General features: G+C 43.5%; 1 protein-coding gene across 3 annotated transcripts in view; it reads right to left on the bottom strand.

The window, feature by feature from the left end:
- Positions 1-20,989, bottom strand: part of LOC118391426 (spermatogenesis-associated protein 16-like) — a 57,400-nt gene extending 36,411 nt beyond the window's left edge. For all 3 annotated transcript variants that reach the window (XM_035782823.2, XM_035782831.2, XM_035782814.2), the window contains exons 1-4: positions 20,368-20,989; positions 19,283-19,844; positions 17,736-17,881; positions 1,667-1,756 (exon numbers count right to left, since the gene is read on the bottom strand). In XM_035782823.2, coding sequence (XP_035638716.1) covers positions 1,667-1,756; positions 17,736-17,881; positions 19,283-19,837 — 791 coding nt within the window. In that variant the 5' untranslated portion in view covers positions 19,838-19,844; positions 20,368-20,989. The remainder of the gene's footprint in view (positions 1-1,666; positions 1,757-17,735; positions 17,882-19,282; positions 19,845-20,367) is intronic.
- Positions 20,990-22,106: the final 1,117 nt, after the last annotated feature.

Below are 22,106 nucleotides of genomic sequence, written 5' to 3' on the forward strand. Positions count from 1 at the left end.
TCCAATGATGGAAAGTGCACCAAATGTCAGGAAAATTGCAAAGCACAATTCAGTGGAGGCATGGTGAGAGCCTTCTACTAGCAGGATTTCTTCATGGAACAAAGGGGAGAATCCATCACATTCTCACTACCATTGGCATATAAAAGAACAGAACCATTAAATTAATATTAAATGAGATTGATGTTCGTTAATTATCTGCCCACCTGAAACGGCTTAAGGAATGCATTCACTTATCCATGTAATTAGCTTTGATATGGCTTTATATCATTTCCAAGAAAATGGAGTGCCTTATAAGCAAGGCTAAGCACAAAATCTCTTGAAATTCCAAAACAAAAAAGGTTTTAGTCTATTGTATGACAAAGATTCCATTGTAGCTCATACACCTACTGTACCCAGAGAGGTACACACAAGCAATCTTTACCAATGTGCCATCCAGAAGACACAGTTAAATCAGTTATTTTTAGCAGGCCAAGTTATGGCTGCTTTTCTCATAGGTAGCCAAGCGGTTAAGAGCGTTGGACCATTAAGCGAAAGGTTGGTGATTCAAATCCCAAGCCGACTAGGTGAAACTTCTGTCAATGTGCCCTTGAGCAACGCACGTAACCCTAATTGCTCCTGTAAGTCACTCTGGAATAAGAGTGTCTGCTAAATGACTCAAATGTAAAATGTCATAACAGAAACAGCATATGCAATGCCTTGACAAGGTGCATCCCTCAGTTCACTAATCTACGATGATTTGAGCCTAGGCAAAGATGCTGATTTTCTGTTTTGGAGTGTCCAGGACAGAGCAGTGTCAGCATTGGCTGACCTGAGGGGAATGGACAGGAGTCTGAGACGTGTCCGGAGGAGAGACAGAGCACTGTCCACTGCCTGTCCTGTCCTCCTCTCCCTCTCCTCCCTGGATCCCTGACAACTGTACTGTAGCCATTCAGTTCAGGCCCAATGCCAGAACCCCAACACAGAGACCCAAGAAAAGGCAACTGACCTTCCCATTGACTGTTTATCAAAGCCCTAATGCACACGGAAAACTGCTAAATACATGAGGCCCTTTTATTTTTGTATTAGTAGGCAGGTCGCTAAATTTTGATTTAATTGGTCCCCCAGACAATTCAAAAGAAGAGGGATGGAGGGGGGAAAGAGCGAGAGAGATTAACCAAACTTAACCTGCTCTCTGCTCCAGCCCATTCCAATGATGTGGTTCGATAATGATGAAACAGGAAGGGACATTAACAAAATAAATAGCAGACGGTCGGCTGTGGCTCTGGAGCCCTTTGAGATTTATTCCCTCCTCATTCAATATAGAATAAGCACCGTCATATGTAGGGAACTACTGGTGGACACATTAACAACACCGGAGCTGTAGGAAGTGATGGCTTCTAGTATCTGGGTTATGGCAGCGTTAGAAGAGAATGTAATTATGAGTCTAATTGTCCTCTACCCACTACTCATACTACAGTGAGCAGTTAGTATTTATGTGTCTCCATGAACATATTTTTCCTGGAAAAGACAGATCCAACAGTCGGCGAGCCGATGTTACAACCCGCTGACTGGACATGTGTTCATCCTCCCTCTGTAAATGACTTGGGGCTTTAGCCAAAGTTAATCTATCTTCATTTCCTGTGGAGGACCCCCTCCTCACACCCTAGCATTTACCACCAACTCTTACCTCGCCGCGGCACATGGGTTCCCCAGCAGTCGATACACCATGGCCTGGCGCAGATGGTGGCGGAAATAGATGGGGTTTAGCTGGATGGCTCTGGGAAAGAACAAAGAGAAATAAAAAGAGACTAGTGTTATTAAAGAGAGATTCAACCAGTTCAGAATGGTCCATAGTTTCATTGTCTGAGAGTCTGTTTAAACGTACTTGCCTCAAAAACAGCCTTTCTTTGATGCCTGGTGGTTACATTGTACAAATAAATTAAAACAACATATTGCTGAGTTGTTCTTTTGGGTCACTTAAAAGGGGAAAATATTGTTGTCATTATGCTGAGTTAGAGTGATTTTGGCTGAGGCTGTTTCAGACAAAGAAATATACTTTTATGGCAGATCAGTTATGGAGATTTATGAGGTAATCATAGAATGAAATGTTCAATGGGAGCAAGGAACTGTGATGCAAGAAGGGAAAAGAATTAAGGTCTGATAGATTTAATGTAAAATGTGAAATTACTCTGTGCAATTATTGTTCCTGATGTGCCATTTTCTACAAGCCTTGTCCTCTTAAGGCTAGGCTTAAAAAGACACATCATCAAGATAACTACTGTAAAGCAAAATGAAATAAACAAATTAAATTAAACATTTTGCTGGTAGAGTATGTTTGACAGTGGATTTAGAAGTGGACATGATTTTTTTTTCTCACTTTAACTTGATTGGTCAACTCCTCCAGCCCTCCTGCATCAATTTACATAATTTGTTTCCTTTTGGGTTCCTGCAGTTCAGTGTTGTGGCACTCTAACTTTACCCACTCAGAGGGCTGTACGAAAACAAAAAAATTGTCATCAAATATATGGGATAAAAGAAAGGAACTCAGTTGGTGAGGGATAAATATTGCACCATAACAATTAGAGACCTTGAAGAGTATGAATTTGTAAATAAATAGTTAACATGTAAAAAGGCAAAAAAATGTGCTCAACCACGCAATATAAGGTACTATAAAGTATGAATATTTTATTTTTATGCAAATACTTATATTGGTGAATACAATATTGCATTGTTGACAACACACTATATTATGCAACATAAATTGGTGAAACTGCATTTCATGCCCCTTGAAGTCATTTAATCCATATTCAGATGAAATGTCGCCTCTAAAATAATGCCTATAATATTAATACAAAAATTGTACTTTGCCAAATACTAATCATCTCAAAAGCTAGTCTGAACATGTGTGAAACATGTTGGAAAAACGTGGATCATTTCTACATGTAAAAAAATTGTTTAGGGGACATTGCACTATACACCGAGTGTACAAAACATTAGGAACACATTTCCACTACATAGACTGACCAGGTGAATCCAGGTGAAAGCTATGATCCCTTAATGATGTCACTATTTAAATCCACTTCAAATCAGTGTAGATGAAGGGGAGGACACAGGTGAAAAATGATTTTTAAGCCTTGAAACAATTGAGCCATGGATTGTGACTTGGCACCGAGTACCATACCTCGTTCAAAGGCATTTAAATGTTTTTTGTCTTGCCCTCAGAATGGCACACAATGATATTGGAAATAAGCACAAATCAGATGGGATGGCATATCGCTGCAGAATGCTATGGTAGCCATGCTGGTTAAGTGTGCCTTGAATTCTAAATAATTCACTGACAGCATAATCAGCAAAGCACCCCCACACAATCACACCTCCTCCTCCATGCTTCACAGTGGGAACCACACATGTAGAGACATCCGCTCACCGACTCTGTGTCTTAGAAAGACAGGGGTTGGAACCAAAAATAAAAAATTCAGACTCATCAGACCAAAGGACATGTTTCCATGTGTCCATTGCTCGTGTTTCTTAGCCCAAGTAAGTCTCTTCTTATTATTAGTGTCCTTTAGTAGTGGTTTCTTTGCAGCAATTTGACTATAAATGCCTCATTCACTCTGAACAGTTGATGTTGAGATGTGTCTGTTACTTGAACTCTGAAGCATTTATTTGGGCTGCAATTTCTAAGGCTAAGTAATGATGGACTGTCATTTCTCTTTACTTATTTGAACTGTTCTTGACATAATATGGACTTGTTCTTTTACCAAATAGGGCTATCTTCTGTATACCACCCCTACCATGTCACAACACAACTGATTGGCTCAAACTAAACATTAAGGAAAGAAATTACAAACACCTGTTAATTGAAATGCATGCCAGGTGACTACCTCATGAAGCTGGTTGAGAGAATGCCAAGAGTGTGCAAAGCTGTCATCAAGGCAAAGGGTGGATACTTTGAAGAATCTCAAATATATTTAGATTCGGTAACACTTTTTTGGTTACTACATGATTCCATTTGTGTTATTTCATAGTTTTGATGTCCTCATTATTATTATTCAATGTTGAAAATAATAAAAATAAAGAAACACTCTGCAATGAGTAGGTGTCCAAACTTTTGTCTGGTACTGTAAATATACATATATTTTTTCAAGAAGAGACAGTTAAAGGGTTAAACAGAAAAGGAGGTGGTGTCACACCCTGATCCGTTTCATCTGTCCTTGTGATTGTCTCCACACCCCTCCAGGTGTTGCCCATCTTCCCCATTATCCCCTGTGTATTTATAACTGTGTTCTCTGTCTATTGCCAGTTTTTTTTGTTTTGCCTACAAGCGTTTTCCCCTCTGCTCCTGTCTCTCGATATGTTCCTGTTTCCTAATTTTCCCGGTGTTGACCATTCTGCCTGCCCTGACGCTGCCTGCCATCCTGTACCTTTGCCCCACCTATCTGGATTACCAACCTCTGCCTGCCCTTGACCTGCTTTCTGTCTGCCCCTGTTCGATTAATCAACTGCCTTGCTGCCTGCCATCCTGTACCGTTGTCTGCATCTGCCTGCCCTTGACCTCTTACTGTCTGAATAATACAACCTGTCCATGACTGACCCAGCAGACTTTGACCAGCTGCGCAACGCCATCTCCTCCCAAGGAGCCACCATTAATAGGCACAAGGAAATGATTTGTGGCCTTATGGAGGGGGTCCACACCTTGGCCCGAACACCATGACAGGGCGTTGGACATCTTGCTGGAGCAATTCTGTGGGTTGGCTCGGAGGCAGCCTACTACGAAGGTAACTCGGCTGTTAGCAGTACCACCTCACCGGTCACTCCGCTGTCATGATGTGGCCCTTTCTGAGTGTAGATCATGCCCCTCCCCTCACCTCTCTTAACCCAGGATTATTACCTCAGGACATAAATACCAAGAAGAAACTACCATGCAGTATTGAGGGAGTCTCCCAGAACAGAGACCTGGCCAAACTTCTAATCCTCAAAAAGGTGTTATATACCCTTTTTTGGCAATGACAGAGGTCAGACGTTTTCTGTAAGTCTTCACAAGGTTTTCACACACTGTTGCTGATACTTTGGCCCATTCCTCCATGCAGATCTCCTCTAGAGCAGTGATGTTTTGGGGCTGTTGCTGGGCAACACGGACTTTCAACTCCCTCCAAAGATTTTCTATGGGGTTGAGATCTGGAGACTGGCTAGGCCACTCCAGGACCTTGAAATGCTTCTTACGATGCCACTCCTTCGTTGCCCGGGCGGTGTGTTTGGGATCATTGTCATGCTGAAAGACCCAGCCATGTTTCATCTTCAATGCCCTTGCTGATGGAAAGAGGTTTTCACTCAAAATCTCACGATACATGGCCCCATTCATTCTTTCCTTTACACGGATCAGTCGTCCTGGTCCCTTTGCAGAAAAACAGCCCCAAAGCATGATGTTTCCACCCCCATGTTTCACAGTAGGTATGGTGTTCTTTGGATGCAACTCAGCATTCTTTGTCCCCCAAACACGACGAGTTGAGTTTTTACCAAAAAGTTCTATTTTTATTTTCATCTGACCATATGACATTCTCCCAATCTTCATCTGCATCATCCAAATGCTCTCTAGCAAACTTAAGACGGGCCTGGACATGGACTGGCTTAAGCAGGGGGGTACGTCTGGCACTGCAGGATTTGAGTCCCTGGCGGCGTAGTGTGTTACTGATGGTAGGCTTTGTTATTTTGATCCCAGCTCTCTGCAGGTCATTCACTAGGTCCCCCCGTGTGGTTCTGGGATTTTTGCTCACCGTTCTTGTGATCATTTGGACCCCACGGGGTGAGATCTTGCGTGGAGCCCCAGATCGAGGGAGATTATCAGTGGTCTTGTATGTCTTCCATTTCCTAATAATTGCTCCCACAGTTGATTTCTTCAAACCAAGCTGCTTACCTATTGCAGATTCAGTCTTGCCAGCCTGGTGCAGGTCTACAATTTTGTTTCTGGTGTCCTTTGACAGCTCTTTGGTCTTGGACATAGTGGAGTTTGGAGTGTGACTGTTTGAGGTTGTGGACAGGTGTCTTTTATACCGATAACAAGTTCAAACAGGTGCCATTAATACAGGTAACGAGTAGAGGACAGGAGAGCCTCTTAAAGAAGAAGTTACAGGTCTGTGAGAGCCAGAAATCTTGCTTGTTTGTAGGTGACCAAATACTTATTTTCCACCATAATTTGCAAATAAATTCATTAAAAATCCTACAAATGTGATTTTCTGGATTTTTTTTCTCATTTTGTCCGTCATAGTTGAAGTGTACCTATGTTGAAAATTACAGGCCTCTCTCATCTTTAAGTTGGAGAACTTGCACAATTGGTGGCTGACTAAATCATTTTTTGCCCCACTGTATTTCTGTGATTATTTAGTTAGTCAGTAAATAAATGATTAAGCCAATTTGTATGTTGCTGATTTATAATATATGCTTGGGTTCGTTCCAAGATTTTTACGACGTTCAGATGAGACTGATAGAAGGTAAAGAATAATTAATGATTGACTACTACTGATATAAAGTTCTTCAGATCTTGAATTCAGGAGATAGTCGCTCTATATAAACTAATGCTTCCGTGGTGCCCCAGGTTATTAATGGTTTAATTGTTGCATGGTTTAATTCAATCATGCAATCAATTAAACATTAGGTAATCGAGTTGAAAATAGCATGTGACAGCATACTAGTGACACAACACCGCCTTCCCGCGAGCCCCGCTTACCTCCCCCGGAAGGCTTCAATGGAGAGCCGGGTAGCTGTTGGGCGTTTCTAGCTCAGTGTGCCCTCATCTTCAAGCTTCAGCCCTCCTCCTTCCCCTTGGACCACTAAGATAGCGTACCTTCTCACGCTGATGTCCGGGAGGGCGCTCGCCTGCGCTACAGCTGTATGGGAGCAACAGCCGGTCATATGCGTCAGTCTGGAGGAGTTTGTGGGAGAGGTCAAAGTGTTTGATGCCCCATTCTCTGGGAGAGAGGCTTCCCGGAAGCAACTCCAGCAGTGTGGCAGAATATGCTGTGGATTTCCACATGTTGGCAGCTGACAGTGCCTGGAACCAGGAAGCTCTGTTTGACATGCTCCTACACAGAGTCTCAGAGGAGGTCAAGGACGAGCTGCAGCCCGGGAATTCCCTCATCGATTCCTTCATCGCCTTGACGACGGAGGGAGAGGAGATTCGATTTCGCTCGCCCATCCAAGGATTCTACCTGGCCTCCGAGGCATCCCGGAAGTCCCCGATGGCCCCGTTGCCGAGAGAACCCGAGGCTACCCAAGGTTCCCCGAGAGTTGCCAAAAGACGGCCCGGTCACCGTTTCCCGAGCTATGCGACTAGGCAGAGCTGGGTTGTCTCCAGCGGAACGGCTATACAGGCTCAACACTAAGAGTTGCCTGTATTGTGGGACTCATGGTCATTTTGTGTCCTTTTGCCCCTTAAAAGGAAAGGCTCACCGGTAGGTGCGGGTACTCTGGTGGGTTTTCTGCTTCCCTTACTCACACTCTGTTTAATGCCATTCTGCTGTGGGGCAACCAGTCGAAATCTCTCCGGGTCCTCAAAGATTCTAGGGCTGATGAGAGCTTTTTGGACTCTACCCTGGCTTCCCGAGCTGGGCATCCCCACTCAGCCCCTCTCCATTCCCATGAATGTTGAGCGCTGGACAGGAGCTCTATAGTTCCGAGTCACCGACAACACCACTCCCATCAACCTATGGGTGTCAGGAAACCACAGTGAGGCATTCCAGTTCCTGCTCATTAAGTCTCCTTAGCTTCCAGTGGTATTGGGATTCTCCTGGCTCCAGCGACACAATCCCCTCATTAACTAGTCTACTGGTGCCATCATGGGCTGGAGCCCATTCTGCCACGCCCATTGCCTGAAGTAAGCACAACCTGCCCCGGGACGTCTTCCTGGGGGCTCGGAAGTTATCCTGGACCTCTCCGGCATTCCCGCGGAGTACCAGGACCTCCGGGAGGTGTTCAATAAGGCCTGCGCCACTTCGCTTCCGCCGCACCGACCATATGACTGCAGGATTGACCTTCTCCCTAGCACTACTCCGCCCCGGGTACGACTGTACTCTGTCGGGACCAGAGACCAAGGCAATGGAGACCTACATTGGGGACCCCCTAGCTGCAGGATTAATCAGTCCTTCTTCCTCTCCCGCAGGCACAGGGTTCTTCTTTGTGGAAAAGGACAAGACTGCGCATCGACTATCGGGGTCTCAATGACATAACGGTGAAGAACCGCTACCCCTCATCTCCTCGGCCTTTGAGGCGTTCCAGGGGGCCACCGTGTTTTCCAAGCTGGATCTACGGAACGCCTACCACCTGGGGACGAGTGGAAGACCGCCTTCAACACGGCCAGCGGTCACAACGAGTATCTGGTCATGCCATTTGGCCTTACCAACGCCCCTGCTGTTTTCCAGGCTTTGATTAAATGATGTTCTCAGCTACATGTTGAACCGGTTCGTCTTTGTCCACCTCAATGATATGCTTGTCTTCTCCTGCGCCACCCAAGAACATGTGCTCCACGTCCGACAGGTTCTCCAATGCCTCATGGAGAACCAGCTGTTTGTAAAAGCAGAGAAGTGTGAGTTCCATCACTCCACAATGGGTTACATCACTGCAGGGAGTGAAAACAGTGGTGGATTGGCCCCAGCCTACTTCCAGGGTGCAGCTGCAACATTTCCCGGGGTTCGCCAACTTCTATCATTGGCGAAATATAGGCACTGGTTGGGGGGGGGGGGGCAGAACATCCGTTCATCGTGTGGACAGACCACAAGAACCTGGAGTATATCGCCGCACCGCCAAAGACCTCAATTCCAGGAAAGCTAGATGGGCCCTGCTGTTCACACGGTTCAAGCCGGATGCACTGTCACGGCGCTATAGCCCCGTGACTACTACCTTGGAACCCAAGACCATACATCCCACTTCGTGCCTGGTGACGGCACTCAGCTGGGGAATAGGAAAGCAGGTCCGTGAGGCGCAGATTTCCCAGCCGAACACCGGGGGGGGGACGCCTGATAACCGGATGTTTGTTACTGACGCCGTCCGCTCCGCGGTCCTGGCTCGGGTCCACACGGACCCTGGCTTTTGTGCGACAATGCTTTTGGTGGCCTACCATGGTCCCTGACCTGTCCACATGTCGCCGCTTCTGCCGGTCCCTCACCGTCCCTGGTCTCACATCTCCCTGGACTTTGTCACGGGCCTTCCCCCATCTGGAAGGCATTCTGCACCTTCGTTGGGTCGTTGGCCAGCATGTCCTCCGGGTTCCACCCCCAGTCCAACGGCCAGTCAGAGCGAGCCAACAAGGACCTAGAGACTACTCTGCGTTGCCTGGTCTCAGCCAACCCCATCACCTGGAGCCAGCAGCTTGTGTGGGTCGAATACACCCTTCCCTGCTCTGCCACCGGCCTGTCACCTTTTGAGTGTCCCCTGGGGTATCAGCCCCCGCTCTTCCCTGAGTAAGAATAAGAGGTCGGCATAACTTCTGCCCAGATGTTTGTCTGCCGTTGTCGTCATACCTGGAGGAGAGCCCGGTCGGACCTCCTCAAAACCACCTCCAGGTATGGATGACAAGCAGATCGCCACCGGCATTGGCTAGGGCAGAAGGTATGGCTGTCCACCCGGGAACTGCCCCTCCGGGTGGAAACCTGCGAACTCTCCCCTCGGTTTATCGGCCCAAAGTCATTATCCCCTCTGCTGTTCGCCTTTTGTTCCCCCTCATATCCTTTGCCCGCCCCAACCCCATCCACTGAATAATTAACTGGTTTGAAAGCAGAGCTATTAAGTGCACAATCCACATGAACCTATAAAATAATTATGTTTTGCCTGTCTGATGCATCTGAACTGTGCTTATGGTCAGGTCTAACATGCCATGGATCTTTGGCTAAGATACTGTCATCATCATCCCCACTCCCCCTCTGCATCACTCTAATGTACAGTAAGCTACGGGTCTTCTAAACTCCTTATGCATGGGAGGACCCTCGTGTCTAGACAGGGGATAGAGAACGAGAGATCTGTGTGTCACACTCAGTGGTGTTAAGTATTTAAGTAAAAATACTTTAAAGTACTACTTAAGTTGTTTTTGGGGCATACTTGGCCATTTATATCTTGGACAACTTTTACTTCACTACATTCCTAAAGAAAATTTTGCACTTTTTCCTCCATACATTTTCCCTGACACCCAAAAGTACTCGTTACATTTTGAATGGTTACCAGGACATTCATGAATGTCCAATTCACACATTTATCAAGAGAAAATCCCTGGTCATCCCTACTGCGTCTGATCTGGCAGACTCACTAAACACAAATGCTTTGTTTGTAAATTATGTCTGGGTGTTGAAGTGTGCCCCTGGCTGTCCATAAACTAAACTATCATATTTACTTTCGATACTTAAGTATATTTAAAACCAAATACTTTTAGACTTTTACTCAAGTAGTATTTTACTGGGTGACTTTCAATTTTACTTCAGTAAATGAATGTAACTTTACTTTTACTCAAGTATGAAAATTGGGTACTTTTTCCACCACTGCTCACACTCTTCTAATGAGCTTGATGAGGGCAATATAAGTCATGTCAGAGATTTTCTACAGCAAGCTGTGGCATTTAGGGTGGAAAACGGCTGCTTATTGCTTATTTAACATCTCCGAGCTTTGGAATGTAACAAATACACCTTGTGTAAAAAGAACAGCAAAGGTCTCTGATGGCACATTTGGGTGATGACAACATTTCCTTTTGGCAATAACTTCACAAACGGATCCAGAAGCAGGTCTGCCAGCCAACCTTTCTCATATGAACTTCTCATTCAAAACCTGAGACATTGAACCTGGCTGGCATTATCAAATTTAACAAATCAAATTTGATTTGTCACATGAGCCGGATACAACAGGTGTAGGTAGACCTTACCCCAAAATGCTTACTTAAGTGCCCTTAATTAAGCAATGATGCAGTTTTTAAAAAGTAAGAAATAAACTAAAGGAAAAATGGTAAGAATAAAATAACAATAACGAGGCTATATACAAGGGGTACCAGTAACCAGTCAATGTGCAGGGGTATGGGTTAGTCAAGGTAATATGTACATGTACTGTAGGTAGGGGTAAATGTCCATAGATAATAAACAGAGAGTAGCAGTAGAATATGTCAAGAGTGTGAAGGAATGCGAATGCATGCATGTGTGCATATAGCATCAATATGCATGTGTGTGTGTCCATGTGTATATGCCTCCAGTGAGTGTACATTGAGCCTGTACAATAGAGTCAGTGCAAAACATTTGAATAAATAAGAATAAAATAATGGGGTGAATGTTAATAGTCCGGGTAGCCATCTGATTAACTTTTCAACCGTTTTATGGCTTGGGGGTAGAAGCTGTTAAGGAGTCTTTTGGTCCCAGACTTGGCGCTACGGAACCACATGCCATGCGGTAGCAGAGAACAGTCAACAGTCTATGTCCTGGGTGGCTGGAGTCTGACACTGCCTGGTATCGAAGTCCTGAACGGCAGGAAGCTCGGCCCCAGTGATGTACTGGGCCGTACGCACTACCCTTTGTAGCGCCTTGTGGTCTGATGCCGAGCAGTTGCCATTCTGGTGATGCAACCAGTTCTCAATGGTGCAGCTGTAGAACTTTGAGAATCTGAGGTCCCATGCCAAATCTTTTCAGCCTCCTGAGGGAATAGGTGTTGTCGTGCCCTCTTCATGACTGTCTTGGTGTGTTTGGACAATGAAATTAAGTCACATTTTATTGGTCGCATACACCTATTTAGCAGATGTTATTGCGGGTGTAGCAAATTGCTTGTGTTCCTAGCTCCAACAGTACAGTAATATCTAACAATTCACAACAACACACAAATCTAAAAGTAAAAGAATGATCTTAGGCTTGTGTGCGGCTGCTTGGCCGTTGGAACCCATTTCATGAAGCTCCCAAAGAACAGTTATTGTGCTGACGTTGCTTCCAGAGGCAGTTTGGAACTCGGTTGTGAGTGTTGCAACCTAGGACAGATGATTTTTACGAGCTACAGCACTCCCATTCAGTGAGCTTGTGTGGCCTACCCCTTTGCGGCTGATCTGTTGTTGCTGAGCTGTTCCAATCCACAATAACACCACTTACAGTTGATCAGGGCAGCTATAATAGGGCATACATTTTACTAACTGACTTGTTTGGAAAGGTGGCGTCCTATCACATTGCCACGTTGAAAGTCACTGAGCTCTTCAATACAGGCCAATCTACTGTCAGTGTTTGTCTATGGAGATTGCATGGCTGTGTGGTTGATTTTATACACATGTCAGCAACGGGTGTGGCTGAAATAGATTAATCCACTAATTTGAAGGGGTGTCCAAATACTTCAGTATATATATTTGCTACTGCTTGACTAGAGAAAATCTCGGTCGACCAACAGCCTATTGACCAAACAATCTACTAATTGAGATCAACCCTAAACCAAAGTGTCATGTGACTAGTGTAACAGTAAAACTTTAGACCGTCCCCTCGCCCATACCCGGGCGCGAACCAGGGACTCTCTACACACATTAACAACAGTCACCCACGAAGCATCGCTACCCATCGCTCCACAAAAGCCACGGCCCTTGCAGGGCAAGAGGAACCACTACTTCAAGGTTTCAGAGCAAGTGACGTCACCGATTGAAACGCTATTTAGCGCGCACCACCGCTAACTAGCTAGCATTTCACATCCGTTACTCACCCCCCTTTTGACCTCCTTTTCCGCAGAATCGCTCCACAAAAGCCGCGGCCCTTGCAGAGCAAGGGGAACCACTACTTCAAGGTCTCATTGCAAGTGACGTCACTGATTGAAACGCTATTTAGCGCGCACCACCGCTAACTAGCTAGCTATTTCACATCAGTTACACTAGGGTGGGCATTCCATGTTCCTTTTTCTATGTTTTTGTATTTCTTTGTTTTTGGCCGGGTATGGTTCTCAGGGACAGCTGTCTATCGTTGTCTCTGATTGAGAACCATACTTAGGTAGCTCTTGCCCACATGGGTTGTGTGGATAGTTGCTTTCTGTTGTGTCTGCACCAGACAGAACTGTTTCAGTTGTTCCCTTTGTTGTTTTGTATTTTAGTGTTCAGTTTCGAATAAATAATATGAACATGTACCACGCTGCACCTTGATCCTCACCTTCTTCCACCAACAGCCGTTACACAAAGATAATTCTCTTTGGAGGTAATACGGTCAGCATTTGATTGCGAGGTATTCTAGGTCGGGTGAGCAAAAGGACTTGAGTTTTTGTACATTATCACAATCACACCATGAGTAGTTAATCATGAGACATACACCTGCGCCTTTCTTCTTCCTGGCGAGTTCTTTATTCTTGTCTGCGCAATGTACTGAGAACCCAGCTGGTTGTCTGGACGGGGAAAGTATATCTGGAGAGAGACATGATTTTGTGAAATAGAGTATGTTACAGTCCATGATGTCTGTCTGTAAGGAGATTCTCACCCTGTGCTTGTCTACTTTATTGTCCAGGGACTGAACAATAGCGAGTAATATACTCAGAAGCGGTGGATGGTGTGCACAGCTCCTGAGTTGTACTAAAAGTCCACTCCGAATACCTCTTCTCCACCTGCGGCATCTTGGAGCAGCATCTGGAATAATTGCAATTGCCTTGGGGGCAACAAAGGTTCTAATTTAGCAAAGTTGTATTTCTGGTCAGAATGCTGGTGAGTTACAGCCGCTCTGATATCCAAAAGTTATTTCCGGTTAATAATGTAAGAAATAACAAAACAATTTTAAAAACCTGTGAAATTGCTTAGGCGCTAGAAGCAGAGCTGCCATGTCTTTTGGTACCATCTTTCTCATTGACAGGTCCTTTGTGATGTGGACACAAAGGAACTTGAAGCTCTCGACCTGCTCCACTATAGCCCCGTTGATGTGAATGGGGGCATGACCGGCCCCCCTTTTCCTGTAGTCCACGTTCAGCTTATTTGTCTTGCTCACATTGAGGGAGAGTTTGTTGTCCTGGCACCACACTGCCAGGTCTCTGACCTCCTCCCTATAGGCTGTATCATCGTTGGCGGTGATCAAGCATACCACCGTTGTGTCATCGTTGGCGGTGTGCAAGCCTACCACCGTTGTGTCGTCGGCAAACTTAATGGTGGTGTTGGAGTCGTGCATGGCCACACATTTGTGGGTGAACAGGAGTACAGGAGGGGACTAAGTATGTACCCCTGAGGGACCCTCTGTGTTGAGAAACAGCAGAGAACATTCACAGCCTTTTATGAAGCCATATTGTTCTGTTATTCTGACAGGGTCAGAGCATATCACCATCTCCCTAATCAGGAAATCATGGCAACTTAGTTATTTTCTCTCCTTAAAAGTAGAACACTATTCTTCTTTGATGTCTGGGGACCTGTTTGTCTGAATCTGGTCTGACCTTGTCTGGCTGGCTAATTGACATCTCAGCACCACTCTCAATGTATTGTAAACACATACCTGCAGCTAAGGAGAAAAATCTGCTAGAAAGTGAGATAATGCAATATGAATGTCAGTGCCACTGATCACTTTGTGAAAGTTTTGTTAACTCCTTGCACAGAAAACCCCCACAAATGCTCAGTATCCTTCCCTAAAACTGTTTATGGCCATACTATTCTATCTACATGGAAACGATTATCTGAGTAGGGCTTGGCTCTTTAAAGCCTCCCAGATAATTACAGCCATTAATCTGCTGCCTTAACTAAATGGCTGGCATTTAGATGAACGCACAGCCTTTTAGCTATAGTTTCTTGTACGTAAGTGCTCTATTTTAAACTTTACAGACAGAAATGCCAAGTAAATGGCCATTGTTCAATGAAGGTGAGGTTCATTGCTTTTAGGGAAGAAAAGGGAAACTTCCTCAGTCACATATATAGCTTGAGAACACACACCGCTACAGTGTAGCACTACATCAGGAACAATAATAATGAAAATGCACTAACTGGTAAAACATAATGACTCAATCATACTTTAGATCTGTACGTACATCAATTAATCTGAGAAAAAATGAGGAAAGTAAATCTCATTTACATAAGGGACACTCAAATTTTCTCAGTTAAATTTTTTTCCAGTCTGAGGAAGATGTTGGGATCTCAAAATAACAGTTTGTAGATGACAAACATTTTGTAGATGTGCGATTTGACAATGTCAGAACAGAACAGCATTGGAAGGGAGACGGCATCTACAACCTGAAGACGAGACAGACGCAGCCTTGGAACAGAAAGCAATCCATAAACGCTGTCATCACAGCGGGTTCAAAGACTGCACCATGGTATTTTTATCTGTATTGTTTTGTCGGGTTCCAGCCTCCTAAACTAATGCATTCAAAATCCATTTATGGGGGAATCGTCATGGCAGTCTTTGATCGAATCCCGCCTTTCCCCTCATCCTGCTCAAAGCCAGCTCCTATGAAGCAACAAAAAATACAGAATGCACCACATTTACAGCCGGTAAATGCAACAACAAAAATACAAAAGGGAAAAAATTATCTGTAATCCATTTGTGGTTTCAGGAGCTGTGAACATGTGTGCTTGCTTTGAAACCATTGATTTTCGAAGTGTTACCAACTCCATAAAGCAAACTTGCATTCAGAATTTTATTGTGCAACCAACACAGCACAGCTGAGAAAGAAATGTAGGCAGCTGCCATTAGTTGAATAATAATATTCACTTGTTTAAAGTTAGGGAATACTACCATATATATATATATATGACATACTGCTCCTGTGGAAGTATTAAACAGCCCTTTTCAAACTTTTCTGGCCAAATATCCTTTTCTAATGTTTGACTGGTTTTACATACACCCAAAACATATTTTCAGTTCAAAACCGCTGCTCTAAACTACCTGTCACCCTGATCCAAAATGACCACATGCCAGAGCTGAAATCGCCAACAGTAGACAGAGCCCAAAAACGTCCAAACACTGTTGACTTGTCTGTTAGTAAACTAGCCTTGAGATCCTTTGTCACTAGTTCATGTTCTGATTCTATACTGCACATCAACATCTTTGGATTAAATATACTCCCCCCTCACCCATCTACACACAATACCCCATAACGACAGTGAAAACATGTTTTTAGAAATCTTCACAAATGTATTGAACATTTAAAACAGAAATCTCATTTACACAAGTATTCACACCTTTTGTTAGAATCCCCTTTGACATTAATTACAGCTGTGAGTCTTTCTGGGTAAGTCTAAGAGTTTTGTACACCTGGATTGTACAATATTTGCACATGATTCTTTTGAAAATGCTTCAAGCTCTGTCAAATGGGTTGTTGATCATTGCTCGACAACCATTTTCATGTCTTGCCATAGAATTATAAGCAGATTTAAGTCAAAACTAACTCAGCAACTCAGGAACATTCACGGTCTTCTTGGTAAGCAACCCCAGCGTAGATTTGGCCTTGTGTTTTAGATTATTGTCCTGCTGAAAGGTGAATTCATTTCCCAGTGTCTGGTGGAAAGCAGACAACCATGTTTTCCTCTCTGATTTTGCCTGTGCTTAGCTCCATTCTGTTTCATTTAATCATTAAGGACTGTTTCAGTCCTTAATGATTACAAGCATACCCATAACATTATGCAGCCACCACTATGCTTGACAATATGGAGTGGTACTCAGTAATGTGTTGTATTGGATTTGCCTCAAACATAACACTTTTTATTCAGGACAAAAATGCTTTGCCACATTTTTTGCAGAATTACTTTAGTGCCTTGATGCCAACAGGATGCATGTTTTTGAATATTTTTATACTGTACAGGCTTCCTTCTTTTCACGTTGTCATTTAGGTTAGTATTGTAGAGTAACTACAATGTTGTTGATCCATCCTGGCTGCTATCACAGCCAATAAACTAACTGTTTTAAAGTCACCATTGGCCTCATGATGAAATCCCTGAGAGGTTTCCTCCCTCTCTGGCAACTGAGTTAGGAAGGACGCCAGTCTCTTTCTAGTGAGCAGGTGTATTGATACACCACCAAAAGTGTAATTAATAACTTTACCATGCTCAATAGGTGTCCTTCTTTGCAAGGCATTGGAAAACCTTGCTGTTCTTTATGGTTGAATCAGTGTTTGAAATTCACTGCTTGACTGAGGGACCTTACAGATAATTGTATGTGTAGGGTATAGAGATGAGGTAGTCATTCAAAAATCATGTTAAACAATATAATTGCACACAGAGGGAGTTCATGCAACGTATTGTCTTACTCTTAAAGCACATTTTTACTCCTAACTTATTTAGACATGCCATAACAAAGGTGTTGAATACTTTCTGAAGACACTGTAGCTCTCGATACAGAACAGGCCCAGACAGGGGAAAAGTTTCACATATAGTTCCCAGGCACTGTGTGCTTCCAAGGGTAAGAAGACAGTGGGGCCAAGACAGGGTGAGTTATGGGGGTCCAGGTCTGGGTCCTAATGGAGGGGGCTGTGGACAGGTGTAATGATCTGACTAACAGGCAGGTCGGAGGGACAGAGGCAAGTGGAGGTCAGGCGGGTGGGCAGCATGTAAACTGCTCAGAAATAACTAGCTTTATCTCTGCTCCATTAACACATCCTCCCTTTTATATGCATGGAATCAACAGTATACAGGGAAATACTTTTCAGACTGCTTTTGGCTACACAAGATGGGAGTAATGGTTATGTTATCCTTCTGCACAAAATGGATGTCTATGGGAGTTGTATTCAGGCTTGTTGTAGGTAATTCTGACTTACTCTCACTGCTGAGTCCTTTGCTGGGTGTTTTTGTGAATATAAAATCTGACAAGCATCCTCATCCTTACCTGTGGGAGTGGTTGAGGGCTATCTTCGGTCTCTTCAGTCTCAGGTAGCAGGCAACAAGTCTGGACTCAATCAAACTGGCAACCTTAGAAATGTCTTCATACACCGCATGCAAAGATTGTTCAACTGCAGCGCCTTTTGAACACAGCTGAGAGAGAGAGAGAGAGGCTTTCACTACACAAATCTCACAATTGAGCTACAGAACAATCTCTCCCTCGATAACAACCTGAGTATTTCAAAATTAGAACACAAAGCTTCTCAAAATAGACAGAAATTAATAAAATCTCAGAAGGCAGAATGTTGGCACATTTGACATCAAGTCTAAGAAATACTTTTGTCTATGCACTTATCATATGAACAGATAATTTCAAACAAGTCCTGTTTTTTTTTCTAGGGATCATGGAAAACATGTCGGATGTGTAGTTGGGGTGACCAGTAACACACAAATGAGTCATCAGAGGAGCTTAATCAAATGACTATGACAGCATTTTAGTGCCACTGGCAAAACTATGCAGCATGTGCTAATTATAGGACCTCTCAACAATGTACGGTAAAGGATTCATGAATGATTCATTTGCATATAAGAGACAGATGTACCTGGTGATGCACTAATGAAATAATTTATTTCAGCAGACAATAAACTGAGATTTTTACATTGTAGTATAGCCCTCTGGTTTAGTGTTCAAATCAGGTTCAAGGAGTTATCCAGATAACTTGCCTAAATATTCTGATATAGTGTAACATTTTACTTTTAAAAAGATAGGCATGGTCTAATAAATTCAGCATATCTAAGTGTATATTTTTTAATGAACCTGAAAATGAATAGTTATTTGTGCTTGATCATGATCATCAAAGTTTCTCTGGGCATGAACGTCTAGTTCTGATTTACATTTGGCTGAGTTTTCAACTTATGTGAATTCAACGTCAAATCAACAAAAAAGGCCACCGAGTCATTAAAAGTTGGATGAAAAAAAGACGAAATACCCTTTCATTGATGACTTCTTGAAAATCCAATCAGTTTTCCACATTGATTCAACATCATCACATAGATTTTTTGGGTTGACATAACGTGGAAACAATGTTGATTCAACCAGTTTTTGCCCCGTGGGTTAGCTGGTTAACTAATGTATCCTGCTCTGTAGTATACTGATCGAAGTTTGCTGCTTTGTGGGATTTTCAAAGTACATACGCTTTGTAATAAGATGCTTTGTGTATAAGCATACAACATTGTGCCATACAAGACAAAACAGATGAACACAACTGTATCTAAAAGATGTATTACATTAAAGGCCATGACATTTGTAACACATGATATCTGTGAAAATAGAGGTCATATACCCTGGGGGAAAGCTGGCTGCTGCCATAAGTTCTGGCAGTTTTCATTTCAAGTTTTCAACACTTTGATTTAAAAAGGTTTGACAATCATTTTACAAGACTGTGGAGGGATGGAGACAATAAATAATGATGTAATCTATTTGTTTAGGAAGTGAACAAATAAATAAATAAATGAGGAAGGACTATGGACAGATTTAATTTAAATATCAAGTACCTCCAGAGCTGTGGTAAAACGACTGGCTGCGATCCCATATTTCTTCTGTTGGTAGTATGAGTCGGCATCCTGTAAGGCTACATCCAGCCATTTGTCAATTTGAGGCAGAAAGCCGAGATTAGGTCCACTTGGAGGACCTACTATTTCAGAGGCTTGACACATAAATTGTGAAGCAGAGGAGTTGACTGGGGACTTGGAGGGCTGCTGGGTAATGTTGTGCTGCTCGTCACCATACACTAGCTTCATCTCCGCCGCCAACAGGCTTTTTAAAGAGATACGGAGGGGTGGAGGTAAGGGGCTTCCCTCATCACACACCCCCTGCTTCTCCACTAGTGGTCTATCACTAACACCCCTGCTGTCCGTCATTCTCTTCTTGGGCCTGGTGCTGTTTCCCCTCACTCTCACTTTCCTCCTCTTATTTGGGCCACTTTCCTTGGGTGGTGGTGGTGCCTGGGTATTGTGAATCAGATTCACGTCTGTCTCTGTAGCAGAGCTGGGTCTCCCTGGCGGAGCCTGATTATCTGAAAGCTGTGGAACTCCTGCAGATTGAACCATGATGCACCTGCAGGAGATGATCACCAATATGAACAGATAATGTAGACTCATGAGGCCAAATATACTTGTTACTGTGTAGCCTGGCCCAAAACATTGTGACTGTTTGTGTGTGGAAAGAAATCATCTCAAAGAGAAACATGGTTTAGATGTCAAATTCCTGCAAAATATGCGTTATAGGTCATAAACCAAATTCCTAGTCTACATCAGAACTTTTCGAAGTAGAAAATATGAAGTTTCTCAAACATGAGGTTGGCCTAGAGACAGATTACATAATGGTAAGCCTAACCTTGCCCCCTGTCTAATTGTGCATTAACCAGGTATGCCTACAACTGTGCAATAATATGTTATATGTAACCTAGACTGCTTTCAAAGTCAGAGATTCTGAAAGTCATGCGGACGCTATGCACAGATCTTGCTCAGTGGCGACATCAATTCGCTGCTAATGGATGCGTTTTTGTAAACATATTAGGCAACACCATATATATTTAATGGCTCTTTGGTATGTAGGCTCGATGGGAATTGTTACTCACCTATATTTTGCTTGCTTGTTATGTGGATTGTATGCATTCGATCATCTGCATTCGGTTCGTAAAACAACATTCTGTTAGACCATTTGAAAGCGTTCTTCAGGTGTTTGGATTCCATGCTTTATCAATGCTTTATCATTCGCGGCAAATTTGTGCAGCAAAAAAACACGCCTGTTCATAAAACACGTATTTGATTCCAGTATATCAACATGAACCCATGTTGCAACTGCTGCAACTTGATTAACGTTTTTGGGTATGGCGAAAGTGGCATCTAGAGTTTCCCCAACTCCGGTCCTCGAGTACAACCAACAGTAGGCCTACACATGTTTGTTGTAGACACGGACAAAACAGCTGATTCGACGTGTCAAGGGCTTGACGATTAGATCCGTTTCTCAAAGTGGGGTCTGTGGAAGTACTGCAGGGATCGGTCCACAGCCAGATCAAAAATATTCATTTTTAATTAATATTACTAACAACTACAGGTTAAAATAATTGGCCAAGGGATCCGTGGAATAGGTTTAGAGTGTGTAATACAATAACATGCATCTACAATCTATGTTATTAATCCTGGGCACCATGGGCCCACAAGGATATTTGTGTCCACAGTGCTCCACCAATTATACGTTTCAACTCAATACTTCTTGTATTTAAAAAAAAAACGTTTATAAATGCACTACTTTAAGAATGCAAAGTTCTCTCTGCCTCACGGGGAAAAATGTAGAATTGCAGAATATTAGCATTAAAGCTGCAACAACAACATACATATTTCTGCACCATGACATGTGTGCTGCGAAACTTTTCCTAATCTTTATGATTATTTTCTGAACACATTTACGTGATTTGTGGAATGCACATGACATTTTGACTTGGGACCACCAGTTCTGCTCAGATAGTACTGTAGCGACCCGCACAGTTAGGCTAGGAGGTGGTTGTGTTGTACTGACCAGTACCCGGTGTTCGCGGGGTCCGACCTGTCAATCAACCTGCTATCTGCCAATCACGGGAATGCCTGGAATGTTCTGATGCCGGGCGTCCTGGTGGTTGGCGGAGTGGCGTGGAGGGGGGTTGGGCAGGGGGGTGGAGCATTGGAAGTTAAGACCAGGTTCAGCCTTTGTTCTCTCTCTCTTACGTCTGGGTTTCAGAAGAGAAGGTCACGATTGGCTTGTGGGTTATCTGTCATCTATTTGGCGTGTGCTACGGCCCAAACAGTAGCCTGTGTAAAGTTGGTGTAATAAACCGTCAATTCGTAAACTCAAGCCTCTGTCTGGACAATGGTTCATTTATGATCTAGTCAGGTCATTACAGTACATTGAATAGCATGGTTACATCTGTATCGTTGTTTCACATCCAGTGCACTTAGACTGTTGGTATATTCGAGTCATTTGAGGGTCGCATCATGAGCAAAGTAACTTGTATATCATTTTACTTCACCTGTGAGAACCATAAGCAAGTCTAGCCATTCATAGACGCTAACTACCTTTAGGTTTGTTGATGAAGGTGTAGCCTTCCCGGTGGACTTCTGTGAAGAGCCGTCCGACGTTTACTGTTCATCACATGCGGTACGGTTTTGGAAATATAAGGAACATAGCTTTCATATCAGTGAGAAATATTTTTTCTCAAAACAATAGGTTAAATTACACCACAACTTTTATAGAGTTAGGTTTAGTGTTCCCACACAGCCATATCTCCATGTTAGAGTGTGTGTTTACGGAAGACAGACTGAAGACATGGGACCACCTGTG

Source organism: Oncorhynchus keta, chromosome 1 (assembly GCF_023373465.1).
Source record: "Oncorhynchus keta strain PuntledgeMale-10-30-2019 chromosome 1, Oket_V2, whole genome shotgun sequence".
In the NCBI taxonomy this organism is placed as follows: Eukaryota; Metazoa; Chordata; class Actinopteri; order Salmoniformes; family Salmonidae; genus Oncorhynchus; species Oncorhynchus keta.